Below are 15,343 nucleotides of genomic sequence, written 5' to 3' on the forward strand. Positions count from 1 at the left end.
GAAGGAATAGAGTAATTCGTAGAAATTGATGTAAGAAAAACGTTGGGGATGCTCTTCAAAAGAAGAATATTTTATTCTGTTATTGTCAAAGAATATTATAGAAGAAATAATATGGTCATGTACAAAATTTTATGGGCAGATTTATGGTAATAGTAGGAATAATATTTAAATAAAAAGGAAGCAACTTACATGTGATGTTAAGCCTAGAAATGGCGGAGAGAGAAAAAGAACGACAGCAATGTGCGTGAAGAGAACTTCCGGTTCAGCCTGCAGCAAAACTGAACAATTTAATTGCGTGATCATTCGTTATATTATATTAAAAAATTTAAATAATGTATAAGAAAATTTAAATATTTACTTTTTATTGTTTTACGCAATTTTTGCACGTTTTGTCTCCCCCATATGCAATTTTCACCGAGGCTATCATCTCACCTTTATTAAGACACAACCGTCATCCAGTATGGCGTTACAATATTTTTTGGAAAACGTTAATCACCCAGAGAAAAGCATTCTGTTAAACGAAGACACGGTAATTCATATTTTTATTCTTTCATATGTTTCAAGAAAGAAAGTGCCTTACATTTTGATACCTTAATGTTTTCTCAATCTGTTTTTTTTAATTGAATATGCTTGTCAATAGCATATTGTTTACAAGGCGCGATTTGCAACGATGTTGTTACTATTAAGTTAGTAATATATATATATATCACTTATTTTAGCAATTTCTCTTTAAATCTTCTTTTATGTTTTGTATTTTCTATAACCACTTTAATCTTGTATTTTGTTCTGCTGTCGATAACAAAAATACAAGCTGTATTCTATTCAATGGCGTACTTTTCTACTCTTTGTAATTACTCTGCTACTTAACTGATAGGATAATTTATTAAGCTGTTACGTTATATTTTAATGCAGAGGGTTGATATTCTACAGTGGAAAGATTAGTGGTTAGTAGCTGATTGTCCGACACTATAGGTAACAATGAGAGATGCTTGGACGAGGTGGTATGTGGTTAGTTTTGAGCAGAGGCCGCTGAAGTAGTGACAGAATAAGCAGTGAGGAGGCAGTGGAGAGTGTCCTATTAGGTTGCCCGTCTTAGAGGGGGGAACACAATGGTATGTTGCCATAGATTGGGATAGCTTTCTCAGGCGAGAGAGCCAGGGAGCTGACACCTAGCGCTAGCACCTTGTTGTACCATATCTGAGCCGCTTTTTGGTGCGTGTATAGAAGATACAAATTTTAAAGTAAAATAATTTTAGCCAAAGAAATAATAATGATGAAAGTGGCTCTGAAGGGAAGAATTCAACCAAATATCGGTAGTTCACGTTAATGTGTGTTTGTACCAAACTATATATGCGTCGCACATTTATACTTCATCTCATTAATGGTGCTTAGGTGCTGGCTCATTGTCCTGGGAAAAAAGGGTCAAAGGTCATTTGATCACAGGTCTGCTTAATCAGAATTAATTTGGTTGGAGCTAAACAACAACGTGACAAATGGGATGAAATAAGGCGACATACTGCCCAATAAAATTAAAATTCAAACGCAAGACTATAACTTATTAGTTCGGCAAAAGAGACTGATAGAATAAGTAACTAGACTTACAAAGAATGTCCTGGGGTCGATTTATTCGGCTAAAACCCTTCAAGGTGGTACTCCAGCATGGCCACAGTCAAATGTCTGAAACATATGCAAGAATATTAATGTGAGAATCGAAAACCTAATCAGGTATACAGTAAATAAGTTAAAACTGCTAGATGGGATACGAAAGTCCATTAAATACCCCCCCAGTGTGTCCCTTCACTAACTCTGCCAGCTACCGATCTGTTTCTTTCATTATCATCATTACAGAAGTAGCAGAAACCGTCATTACAATCACCTACAAGCTTTTTCCCTCGTCGCTATTATTGTTTCCATAGAGCTAGGTCTTCCTAGAATCGTCTTTCCTTGCTCTTGAGAGGTTGCCCGCCATTGCTTGTCATCTGCGTTTTATGTCTTACAAGTTCCTGTCACGCCGCATCGTCCCAACATATTCTTTTACTTGTTTCAGTCGTTTGACTGTGTAAGCTTAGTACTTATTCTCAGTCATTTTTGCTGAGCCGCTAAGTTTCGGGACGTAAGCACTCCAGTATCGGTTGTGAAGCGATTGTGGACACACGCACGCACGCACGCACGCACGCGCGCGCGCGCGGCGGACAGCGACGGGCTTCTTTGAGTTTCCGTCTACCAAATCCACTTGCAAGGCTTTGGTCGGCCCGAGGCTATAGAAGACACTTGCCCAAGGTGATACGCAGTGGGACTGAAAGCGGCGGAATTATGGTTGGGAAGCAAGCTTCGGCACTTTTCCTTTAAGCGTGACAGCTTAAATATAATCTACTTTTGTTTTTATCTTAAATATGGTTCAGAATATTTTCCTAATCGACTTTCACCAAATACATTTCTAAGTCACATGAAGGGAAAATACGTTCCTTATGCAAAAGCCCATGCCGTCTGCACCAGCCAGTTGCCTTTTCATTATCCATTAAACTAATAATCAAATCCGAATAATCTATGCTACTCACTGATGGAAAATTCATATTGAAATTGTAAATGTTACCACTAAATATAAGCAAGATAAAATTAAATCATATTTAAGCTGTCATGCTCAATCGAAAAGGCACCCAAGCTTCTTGCCACACCTGCTGACAGGGTTGATGTGGCCTTTCTTCACTTTTTCTGTTATACAACCTATAGTCACCTTTAACAATGTACACTCTATGTAGAATACTCTTCATTCCTCCATAAGCTTTCACATACAGTAAGCTTAAAGATGCTCAACCTGCTAGAAATAGCAACTAAATCCTTTGTAATTTTTAGATACAGGACAATAGTAAAAACTACTTTCCCAAGACAAGCCTTTCTGTTTATGGCCAAAATATGCTTCACCTTGTTCTTTACTGCTACATACAGAAACATCCTACTTCATATACAAAAGACCATCTCGATGATTGCACTGTCTCCTCTCTATCAGTTCTATCACTACACTAATATAACAACAAGCGGCGAGCTGGCAGAATCGTTAGCATGCCAGGCGAAATGCTTAATGGTATTTCGTCTGTCGCTACATTCTGAGTTCAAATTCCGCTGAGGTCGACTTTGCCTTTCATCCTTTCGGGGTCGATTAAGCAAGTTACGCACTGGGGTTGATGTAATCGACTTAGTCCCTTTGTCTGTCCTTGTTTGTCCCCTTTATGTTTAGCCCCTTGTGGGCAATAAAGAATTAAATATAACAAGCTAATTGGATCCCATGCCTACTGTCATCACCATCCAAGTCATACAGTAACAACCAGTATATTAACTCTCTAAAATTCTCTTCTCACCTGCATTGCAGCAGACATTGATTGACAAGATGTTCAATCTAATCATCAACCAGATCAATGACACCAGTTTTACAGAGCCTGTTCATTGTCCCTGGGTTATAACTAATGATTTCAAATTTTTTCCACCATTGCATGGCACCTTGCGTGAGTGTCTTCTACTTTAGCCTTGGATCAACCAAATCTTTGTGTGTGGATTTGGTAGATGGAAACTGAAAGCCCATTGTGTGCGTGTGTGTGTGTGTGTTCCCTCCATTGGTTGACAACCAATGTTGGTGTGTTTATGTCCCTATAACTTATCAGTTTGGCAAAAGAGACTGATAGAATAAGTACTAGGCTTACAAAGAATGTCTTGGGGCCGATTTCTTCAGCTAAAACCCTTTAAGGTGGTACTCCAGCATGGCCACAGTCAAATGTCTGAAATACATACAAGAATATTAATATGAGAATCAAAAACCTAATCAGATATACAGTAAATAAGTTGAAACTAACTTGACTATTACTTTTCGAGTGGTTGGCACCTCTGACTAAGTCAATTAGTCTAAGCGATTTACTTTTTAAATATGCTCATTTTTCATACCTATTTTGTTGTTCTTTCATCATCACCTTGGTATGAAAAGTAGTTTGGAGATTGTCTGAATAAATTAAAATTTTATATATTGAATAAATTAATTCTTGTCACTTGAATGTCTCTTGTTTTTTCAATTCAGATAAAAATTGGACGAAGTCAAGATTTACCGGTATGCCTGTTATCTGTGTGGATTTCTAAACATCATGCTACTATTAAAAGAAATGAAGAAAATTGGACAATTATAGATGAGAATGTAAAATTGTCTTCAGTTTGTTTTTTCTTGTTTGCTCAATTGTTTCTGCTATTGCTTGTCTGAATTTTTTTTTTTTTCTGGATCAGTTTGGCTATCCAATTGTTTGCTGATTTTCTCAACTCCAGGTTAGATAATATATTTTAAAATGAAAGAATCAAAGACTGAAATAGATAAAAGAAATATAGATTCAATGTCTTTCTATCAATCCAATGTTTCCATTTGTTTTCTTTCTTCATTTTCAAATCTCTTACAGTACCTCTCATTAATTTTAATTAGCATCTCATTAATCAAATTTCTCTTTCCTTATTTTCCAGAGTTTAAATGGTGTTTTCGTAAACAAGAAAAGAATTCAGGTATTTGAGCAACATGTGATTAAAACTGGAGATCTCATTCAGATTGGAAATTCTAAAGACGAACCTTTCTGTTATAAGCTTCAAGCAACACTAGTGAAACATAAACCTCACAAAAGTGACTTTTTGGCCGTAAAAAGACATAAACCTGAAATGCCTGTGATAAACAACTCTCCCAAAAATCATCTGAAATTCCTCAATAAACCTGTTGATAAAAAAGTGCCTTCTTCACCATTGTTAGTTACTTGTTCAGAAAGTAACAGCAGTGATAATGATAATAAGAATATTAATGATAATGAAATCCCCTGTTCTTTGGAAGCGATGGGTTCACCAATGTCAGAAAATGGTGCTACTTCTGATTATGAGATCAAGTTAAAAGAACTCGAAGAGCGTTTGCAAATGAAAGAAGCAGCTTTGAAATTGGAGAAAGAAAAATCTGACTCTCAGGCAAAAGCCATTGCAAAATTGGAAGCAAAACGGAAACAGGTTGAATTTGAACTTCAAAAAACACAGGTACTTGTACTGGCTATATCCAAAACTTATAACTGTTTTCAGCATTATCTGCATTTTTATGTCTGTTTTTATCCATGCTTTGTATAGGTTAAATGGGATTCATTGAGACTTGTTTTCAAGCAAAGAAATATTTTTCCCTTAGTCTAGATGTGTTTTCATTGGAGATGGCAAACAACCAACACCACTTGTATAAAAGGTGATGTTTTGTTATGTCAGAGAAGTCAATGCAGTTATCATTCCTCTTAAATGATTTACAAGTTGACAGCTGCAGTAAAAACATCTTGTGTGTGTGTGTGTGTGTGTGTGGGGCAATTGCAGGGAGTTGACTTCTTGAAGAGGAAAGACTGCACATAGGGTTCAAATTAAAGAACCCCTATGTGGTTCAGTCTCATACTGAGAAGACACATGAGACCAGTATATTCTGGGTTGATCAGTCTCTTGGGAATGAAATTTAATCGATGGAAAGCGTATAGCAGCCTATCATATATACAGGATTGGCTAAAAGTCACCTGACAGTAAATCAAAACCACTTAATTCCAAGATTTATTTATGTTTAACAACTGAATGAGACTTTGCTAATAAACAGACAAACGGTGATTTTAATTGCAGCATTCAATTATTATACATTCTTAATTGGAATCTTCCTCATCGTTTAACGTCTGCTTTCCATGCTAGTGTGGATTGGACGGTCTGATTGAGGACTGGCAAGCCAGAAGGCTGTACCGGGCTCTAATCTGATCTAGCAAGGTTTCTACAGCTGGATGCCCTTCCTAATGCCAACCACTCCGAGAGTGTAGTGGGTGCTTTTTATGTGCCACCAGCACAAGGGCCAGTCAGGCGATACTGGCATCAGCCACACTTGGATGATACTTTTACATGCCACCGGCACGGAAGCCAGTTAGGCAGCACTGGCACTGATCATGGTCAAATGGTGCTTTTTATGTGCCACTGGCCTGGGTGCCAATCAGGAAGTACTGTCAGCGGCCACGACAAATACTTCACTTGCCTCAAAAGGTCTTCGCAAGCACAGTTTATTGCCCAATCATTGAAGGATACTCTTAAATGTGCTGGTTATGCTGCACTGGCATAGGCCATGGTTACGGTCTCACTTGGTTCGTCGGGTCTTCTCAAGCACAGCATTTCTCCAAAGGTCTCAGTCACTTTTTTTTTCGTATTTATCAAAAATTTGTTTAATGGGATAACAGAAAAAAACCAAAAAAAAAACTTGCAAGTAAAAACATAGCAAACAAAATATTGTTTCTCTTGTCCATTGTTAATGTGAAATGTTGATTGGTCTTTACACCTTTTGGTTTATTTTGAAATTACAGAAATTAAAAGAAGAAGAAAAAAAGCAACTGGAACAAGAATTTCAGGACAAAATGGTGATGTTGTTAAGGAAAAAAGAGAAATCTTTGAAGCAAGATTTGAAGATCAAAAGAGTTGCCCTGGAGCAAAAGGAGAAAACTGAGAAAGAACTTCTTAATAAGTGCAATTCTGACAAGGCCACTATTGACGAATTAATTAAGTCTAAGGAAGAATTGAAACTGATAATTGATAATAAAGATGCTGAACGATGCTTACTGGAGAGTCAGTTGCAGGAAGCAAAATTGGATAATTTGAAAGAGAAAGATGTTGTATTGAAAACTCGTGAAGAGGTCTTGACTAAATTTTCTGAGATGTTAGAAATGGAGCTACAGTGTAGCATTTGTAATGAACTGTTTGTGCAGGTATGGTGATTTATAAGTAGTTTACATTAATTTTTCTATATTTGTGTTGTTAAGATAGTTTCTTTTATTTCTTGACTCGTCTCGGTCATTGGACTGCAGCCGTTTTGGGTCCCACCTTGAGTTTTAGTTGAGCAAATCAACCTTAATATTTTTTAAAGTCTGGTTCTTATTCTATTAGTCTCTTTCTGGAAAACTGCTAAGTTACAGAGACATAAATAAACTAGTTGTGGTTGTGAAGTTATGATGGGAAACAAACATAGACACACACGTGTATAGTGGCAATCCTTCCCAACTGACCAACAACCATGGATCAACATTACAGTTGTGAAATGTTACTTATTTTGTTTCTTAGACAAAACTCTTACAACCCAAATTATTTCTGTTTTCTTGACGAGAAACAAAGATTTCATCTCGCTCCTATTGTTGAAGTTGTTAGTCCTAGAAAATATCTTTATAAAAGCACACTGGACTAACTGCACTCATCATCATCATTTAACGTCTGCTTTCCATGCTAGCATGGGTTGGATGATTTGAGTGAGGACTGGTGAACCAGATGGCTACACCAGGCTCCAGTCTGATCTTGCAGAGTTTCTACAGCTGGATGCCCTTCCTAACGCCAACCACTCCGAGAGTGTAGTGGGTGCTTTTACGTGCACTATACTGATAATATAATATATTTTAGTATATTAGTTATTTGTGCCATTTACTAATTTATTTAAATTCTAATGACATTTCTTAAGCTTCCAAAATGAATGCAAGAGATGTCACCTGCAAGCCACTTGCCTAGGAGGACATTAACTGAACAAGAAGAGGCAAAGAGTAGAGGAAATTCTTTAGTTCTGTCACAAACTTTCATACCAGTGGCACAGTAAAAGGTACCCAGTTTACATTGTGAAACCATAGGTGGTGGAGAGCAGTTTTAACTGGTTCTCTCTGTTAATGTGTATCAGATGAAAGACTGCTACAAGCTGTGATATGCCATGACCTATCCAGCTTTTTGCTAAGATGGTAAAATGGATATAACATGAAGTTTTGTATTGAGTTGTATCATATCCTGTCTGGGATCAGCTATTGTGTGAACATATTACAACAGGAATGTTAATTCATTAAATTAATGTCTGTCATTTCTTGTTCTGTTTCAGGCCACTACACTGAATTGCTCACATACATTTTGTTTCTATTGTATACATATGTGGATGAATAAGAAGAATGACTGTCCAGTTTGTCGTACTTCTATTAAGTCCCAGGCAAAAGCCCTTGTGGTAGACTCTTATATTGATAAAATGACTGCTTTCTTCAGTCCAGAAATGAAAGAAAAGAGAGCTCAATATGTTAAGGAAAGAAAAGGTATAGTTAAATCTTTGCTCATTTCCTAATTGTTATTTAATATATTAATTTCTTGGCATCATATACTTTTCTTTTGTATTTGACACTCATATTTTTACTGCTATACTCCTTGCTTTTGCATAGAGAAAGCAGCCTTTTGTTGACAATTGTACATTGAACTTCTTTCACCCATTTTTTACTCTTGATATAGTAATTTTAGTTAAGGTGGTGAGCTGGCAGAAACTTTAGCGTGCCGTGCGAAATGCTTAGTGGTATTTCGTTTGTCTTTACGTTCTGAGTTCAAATTCCGCCGAGGTCAACTTTGCCTTTCATCCTTTTGGGGTCGATAAATTAAGTACCAGTTACGTACTGGGGTCGATTTAATCGACTGGGCCCCTTTCCATAAAATTTCGAGCCTTGTGCTTAGAGCAGAAAAGGATATAATAATTTTAGCTGTAACTTTAGCACCCAAGAAACAGAAACCATCAACTATGTATTGTAAAGTTTCTGAGCATTCCATGGGCTTGATTTTTATGGGCTGGCTCTACTAATAACTATTCTTGTAGATCTAATACATTTCAGATCTTACTTTTTCTGTCAGCCTGCCTGATCCAATAACCTATTTTGGTTAAATATTACTTACTGAGTTCACAAGATTGAATTTTTACTTACTCTCTTTTTAGCTTGGAACTCTTGCAATTTCTAGCGAGAATCATGGAATTTGTGATTTCATCTCTTAATACAAACCTAAACTACAACTTATCCAAACTTGTCCTATCACTTCTTTGGGTTTCATGTTTTGCTCGATCAGTTTAAAACCTTTTGTAATTATGATCGCCTCAACTGAACTTGTTTGTTCTTGCTCAGACATCAAACCCTACCTGTTTAATTAAGCAAATAATTTGTATAAAGTATAGTTTGTAGCTTTCAGCATCTCTCAATTATCCATCTTCTGTGTCCTTGCCTATGCAAATCTCTATACATAGTCTCATGTGTCGGGTCTATACCCCTTGCACTTCTCATTCTGCATCTTCATAACACCCGCGTGCTTTTCTTTTGTATTGACACAGTTACGTCATGATTCATACAAAGTAAACTATTTGGTCCACAAATCAGCAGACCTTCCTAACTAAACCGTGTCTTCCTTCAAATAACATTGATATTGGTTCTAGTTACATCTTCTCCATTTACTGGTATGTTGCTTAGCTCCCTCTTACAACCTACTCTATTACATTATACCATTGGCTGCAGTTCTGCTCTATCTTCATTACTAGTAAATGGTTTGAAGCCATGATCTCTCTTATTATTTAGATAGATGTCATCTTTTATTGCTTTAAAACATTTGGAGTAGTTTCTGAATGGAACAAAATAACTGGATTAATTATAAACCACTTATTATAATTGAATTGAAGTGTTGGGCTGACAGGATTGAATCATTTGTCTCGTGGAATTAAAATGTTGGTTCCATAAGGCTTTTCTTTTATTATTACTAAGGCATCTGTTTTTTGTTTTTTATAATTGTTAGCTCTCAAAGTACCGCAACCAAAGACAAAGAAAAGGAGACACGCTGAACACCAAGAACATGTATTTCATCATGAAACAATACAAGGTGAAATTCATAATTTCTTAGCAGCCTTAACTGGAGATGATCTTTCAGACAGCTATTATGAGGACTATGAAGATGATTATGGAAGAATGTATTATGTTTGGTAAACCCTGTGAGTTTTTTTCATTTATTTCTTCCCTACCCAGATTGCTGTTCAGTACTATAAGTTTGCAAGACTTAATTTGGTTACTTTGCCTTTTAACTTTGTATCCTGGACAAAGGTATTTAATTGTAATGGTTGTAAATAGCAAATATGGGTTGCAGGTTGATGAGTGTTTCACCCCAGCCAGTTCATGAAATAATCTCATAGACTGAGATATGGCAACAAGAAGGCCGTGTATCTTTTCACTTAAATCAAAGCCATTGAAGCACTCAGCATTTCAAGATGACACCTATGTATCCTGGTTCAGGATGTTCATCAGTGTTGGCATAATCAGTATGTCTACAAGTTATCTTCTAAGCACCACATTTGACATTTCCCTCCATGGGCTTGTGGAGAACAGTGTCTTGGAGTGATGATGCATGCTGTAGCCAGTAAGTATTCTGACTTGATAGCTTCCATTAATTTCTCTTGGGTACCAGTTAGTGCCTATGCTTGTCCCATACAGAAGGATGGCTTTATTAGTGACGAAAAAGTCACACTTAGTCTTCCTGTTGGGAAGCAAGTTTCTCAATCATGCACATGATGGCAATATATCTAACTGCTGTTTGTTGTGAATATAGTATATTTACTTCAGTATTCATTTAATAAAGGATTGTTTGCTATTTGTTGCAATGTATGTAAATCTCATTGTGATAATATTGACTTAAAGATCCATATTCTTTCTACTTTTTAGGTAAATTCGAAAGCAAAACAAATTGTCATCACGTTTAGAGAAATTTATTTACAGCATCTGGATTTGAAGAGATTAAATCCTTTCCCTGTTTGTGAAATATTGCTAACCAGATGCATTTTCAATTTTAACCAAACAAAGCAAATAGTGAGAAATTGGGAACCAGCCATTTCAAAAATATACATACGGTTTCTTCAATAAAATTCAAATTTTTTTTTTTTTTTTTTTTAAATACTTTCATTTTAAATTATATTTTGAAATTAAAATCCTGTTTGTTACATATTCATCTGAGATGAATATTGTTATATATAAAATATTTCTGTTATGTTATATGTATCGAATACTATGTAAGGCTAAGCGAAAATTGTGCTTCCATTTCTGTAATTTATTAAAACAAAAGCAGGGTTTGAATAATTACATCATTTTTCAGTATAGCCGCCTTGCTTTTTGATTCACCTCTTGCAAGAGCCCACAAGCTTGCTTATTCCATTGGAGAAGGTTTTTGTCTGGTCACACAACCATTTATGTACTTCGTCCATATCAAAATCAACACCCTTGTAAAGGATGTTTGAATGTTCCAAGAAGTGATTGCTGAAAAGGGCAAGATCTGCACTGTATGCTAGATTGTTCCAGCAACTTGAAACCCACTTTTTCAATGGTTTCGATAATATACCTCACCATTTGGTGCCAATTGCTGGTTTCAGTTTGTTGGCCAGTATTTTACTGGAGCCTACACTGGTGATTGTAAACCCTTTTTTTTCGAGATGTTTTTTATTGTTGTACCCCAAAATAGCATTGCTTTTTCTTGAATTTTTTTTTTTATTGTTTTACTGGCAACTCCAGACTCTACCTTGTGGATTACTGATCCAGGTCTCCTGACTTTTCTCTCCAAAAATGTTTCACCTTCATTGTTGTAGAGGTTAAGCATTTACATATCCCCCACGATTGCACTTCAATAAGCTCTTGGCACCCAGTAGAAATGAAGCTTGCCCTAGCTTTCACATCCAGAACCACGATTAATTTGTAGCGAACACAGCACCTCATTGATGGTTACTCAGTTCACTAGAACCATCTGGTAGATGTTAGGGGGTGTTCTGCTTCATACTTGTGCAGCTATTTTTTAAAAAACTTTTCGATCTGCTCATCTGTGTCAATCTCTCAAAGTGAAAGGAGACTCAGGAAGCCATGGGATGAAGTACTGAAGGATGATCTTTGACTGAGATGCTTGGCACCTTGCTGTACTCAAGGCTCATCCTCCACAGCAGAAGTGCTAAGACTGCTCTCCTTGGCAAAGAGAATTAGCCTGCAAGAGTTCTGAGTTGGTGCCACATTAGAAGCACCCAGCATACACTGTAAAGTGGTTGGCCTGAGGAAGGGCATTCACCCGTAGAAACCTGCTGCAACTGTGGTAAAATTGCCCAACCCACGCCAGCATGGAAAACGGACATTAAATGATTATATATATAAAGTACTGGTTCAACAGCATTATTTCTTAGGAAATTATCTTCATTCCACTTGTCCTTAGACACTGTTTTCACAATCCCATCAGATGGTTTTCTAGATCAATGAGACACCAGGCCAATTACTACTGCATATCAAAGGTATCTCCTGGGGCACTATCCATTTAGATTAATCTGTCATTATGCATCTTAACTATTAGCATGCCAAAGCCCATACAAATAATTTAAAAGGTAGTTATCCAGCTTAATACTTTATCTCCAAGCTATTGCCTTTTATTTTTACAAATCAAAATCTGTGGTTCATAACTGATGGATAACAACTCTTGTATTGGAAGGTTATATTGGTAGGCTGACTTATAGCCACTGTTGAAAGTATGAAGACATGTTTGTTAAACAGGTTCCTAGAGACCATATTGTCCAGTGAAATCCCGACCTTGAAGCCAGTAAGCCTGGTATTTTAGTTTTCTTCCAGTATATGTGGTGATCAGACCACTGAGTGTTCACACACCAATGGAGGGAGGAAAAAAAAACTGCATGTTCAGTCTCAATTGGGTTATGCAAGCACTTTATAGGATAGTAGACCAGTAATTTAACTGTCATACCTATTTTTCCGTATTTGGATTTTGTGTATTAGCTGACGACGTACCTCACAGAATCAAAATTATCCTGGTATGCTTTGAGACAAAAGTACTAGGGTTGTCAAGAAACAGTGCTTTGTGCATCTATTGGTGCAATGCAACTAATTTGCCAATTCAAACAACTGCATTTAGATTAATCTTACACAGGTGAGGTGAACCCAATTTGAAGTCCAGCATTACAATTAATTTGCCTACATTCCTTATCTTTGGACTCAAAAATGATACCAAGTCCAGTGTTCAGGCAATGTTGGTTGGCTAACAAGATTGATGTACACATCATTAAAAGAAACACACACTTGAGACAATACTGCAGTTGATATTGATTAATCCCAACAATTAATCTCCAGGACAAAGAGTCAGTCCTGGATTCCACTTTCAATTTTTTCTTAGAACACAGGATGTTTAGTACCACCACTGCATTCTTTAAAGATTTGTTTGTGATATACTGCTGAAAACAACGCCTCTGGGCCCTCAAGTCAAACGTAATTGTCTCAAATAAAAAAAAAACAAACAAACAAATATATATATTACAATGTAATTTATTGACTCTTAAGCCAGTTGAATGATGTTTCTTAACAGGCCTCAGGACATGTTTGCATTAACCATTAGTCAAGCTGAAAAAGAGAAAGATATTTTTTATATATATATAATAGTAATATTAGGGATAAAATCCAAAATTACAGGTAAAAACTCAATTAAAATCAATTTATTAAAATTAAATTAAGTTTCACAGTATAAAATATATAGTATTAGGGAAAAGAACCAAGGTTCATGAACTCATCGATGAAAATCCAGTCACATATAGAAAAAATTTATAATTAAAAGTACAATAAATACGTATAATAGAATACAAATTAAATATAAGACCAAGATATATATATATATAAAAATAAAAAACAAAAGCAAGAGTATTCCAGGATACGACAGTTTGAAACATTCTCGACGGCTCGATCTATTTTGGCTTTTGCACATATACTAGAAATTTGCCTATATTCCTTACTCTTTCGGCCCAAACTGTATTAATTCGGTTCCATACTTCCCTTTATTGGATTTCATTTGTCTAACAGTAGTTAGACCTGTTGAAACCCGAATCTTCTGTGCTCAAAACTGACCAAATCGTCAAGTAATGTTTCGAACCGATATCTCAATATCAAATTTAGCGACATAAATACTGGTACCTTCTTAAATCCAATGTCATTGGAATATTCTCGGAAACATCTTCGGCACATGAAGAGACTGTATTTCCTTATGACACCGTGAGTGTTGGCACAGACTCGACTGATGGAAGAAAAAAAAAAAGAGGGGGAAAATACAAAGTTTATAATAATAAAACCATAACGATAAAGACAAATGGTTGTTTACATATATAAGCATTCGTTACAAAATGAGGCGGAGGTAAAGAATACTCACACCACCCGTTTTCGGTTAACAAAAACCCCAAACCCAATCACAAGATGTATTTTTTTTTACCATCGACCAAAACGAAAGGGACCACAAAGAAAATATGCAACATTCAGCCACTTCAACTCCCAAATTATCATTATACACGATTAAGATTAATAAAGCTGAGTTAATTACCATTTTATGGTATATTCTATTATAGATACTAAATATCACACCTTAGAATCTTCGTATTTATTCAGGTATTTCATATGAGCCAAAGAAGGCGCCCCTTAAACTGACTCAAATATATAATATACATTAAAGTGAAAATACAATCGAAAAATACTCAATTTCGTCAACAAATATACCGGAAGATATGCTATATACACACGTCTTGCATTATAGTTGGTAGAGGGTGCGATTTGACTGCTGTTTCTAGCAGGGCAAGCGATCACTTAGAGTAGCATCTTATTTAGATCGTGAACACAGTAGGAAGTAATATGCGATTAAAGAATGGTCGCAAAAAACGGAAAAGGGCATTCTTGATCTTAATGGATATACTTGAATTGAAGAGTTAAAACACTACGAATTATACGGCCATGGCAAACACTAACAACATGGCGACCACATCTTCTCAAGGTGGGAGAAATAGGAACATCGATAATAAACCATCTATAGTAATTTATATCTGATTATTAGTTTCATCTTCAAAACATATTAGGGAGTACAGAATAAATAAATAAATAAATAAACATACAATTCGTATAATTTTATCAATGGCAGTGAAAACTATGAACACACGTGTCTGGAAGAATATCGTGCGATTCGGACTACGGAAATGTGTTACTATTTCATCATTTAAAATAAAGTATTATCTTTGGAAATTACCATTTACCTTGGTACCTTTATTAAATGTTATTGTTTAGCTCCAAACCAGCTGTGACCATCCCATTTAAGGTGGTATGATGTGGTTTAAAGATTTTGCTGCTATTTCTAGCAGATGGCGCTTTCGTCTTGAAGCTGCCTCTTAAATTCGACTCCGCACATGTGTGATGATAGTTGTATGATAACTCGTGGATCGTATAAAAAAATATATATATATAGAGAGAGAGAGAGAGAGAAGAAAGGTGTCTTACCATTGTCGTGATCCTGGTCCAAATCGTCTGGGATGAGAAAACCAAAGAGTTGTATGACCCATTTTTAAATATTTAAGAGATATGCACGAACAACGTACGTCTGGTGCGAGTGTTCAACATAAAAGGGAGGGAAGAAAGAGAGAGTTCCATTTATATATGAATCCATCCCATAATTATGCGTGGCTACATTAAAG

At 36.1% G+C, this 15,343-nt stretch overlaps 2 protein-coding genes across 3 annotated transcripts in view; one reads left to right on the forward strand and one right to left on the reverse strand.

Annotated features, from left to right (window-relative positions):
- Window positions 1–278, reverse strand: part of LOC106880164 (FAU ubiquitin-like and ribosomal protein S30) — a 5,707-nt gene extending 5,429 nt beyond the window's left edge. Inside the window, exon 1 of the mRNA XM_014930003.2 lies at window positions 190–278. The gene's annotated coding sequence lies outside the window, so the exon portion shown is untranslated. The remainder of the gene's footprint in view (window positions 1–189) is intronic.
- Window positions 279–393: 115 nt separating this feature from the next.
- LOC106880163 (E3 ubiquitin-protein ligase RNF8) lies at window positions 394–10,846 on the forward strand. Of its 2 annotated transcripts, none has more exons than XR_001410714.2 (7): window positions 394–529; window positions 4,064–4,177; window positions 4,492–5,040; window positions 6,369–6,767; window positions 7,910–8,114; window positions 9,164–9,286; window positions 9,619–9,755. XR_001410714.2 is itself a non-coding variant. In XM_014930002.2 (7 exons), the coding sequence occupies exons 1-6, from the start codon at window positions 461–463 to the stop codon at window positions 9,804–9,806; spliced, it is 1,524 nt and encodes a 507-aa protein (XP_014785488.1). In that variant the 5' UTR covers window positions 409–460; the 3' UTR covers window positions 9,807–9,811; window positions 10,536–10,846. The 2 variants fall into 2 exon arrangements, 1 of the variants encoding a protein (XP_014785488.1); XM_014930002.2 differs by lacking the exon at window positions 9,164–9,286 and adding an exon at window positions 10,536–10,846 and having other exon boundaries at window positions 409–529; window positions 9,619–9,811.
- The last annotated feature ends 4,497 nt before the right edge of the window (window positions 10,847–15,343 follow it).

This window comes from Octopus bimaculoides, chromosome 4 (assembly GCF_001194135.2).
Source record: "Octopus bimaculoides isolate UCB-OBI-ISO-001 chromosome 4, ASM119413v2, whole genome shotgun sequence".
Taxonomy (NCBI): Eukaryota; Metazoa; Mollusca; class Cephalopoda; order Octopoda; family Octopodidae; genus Octopus; species Octopus bimaculoides.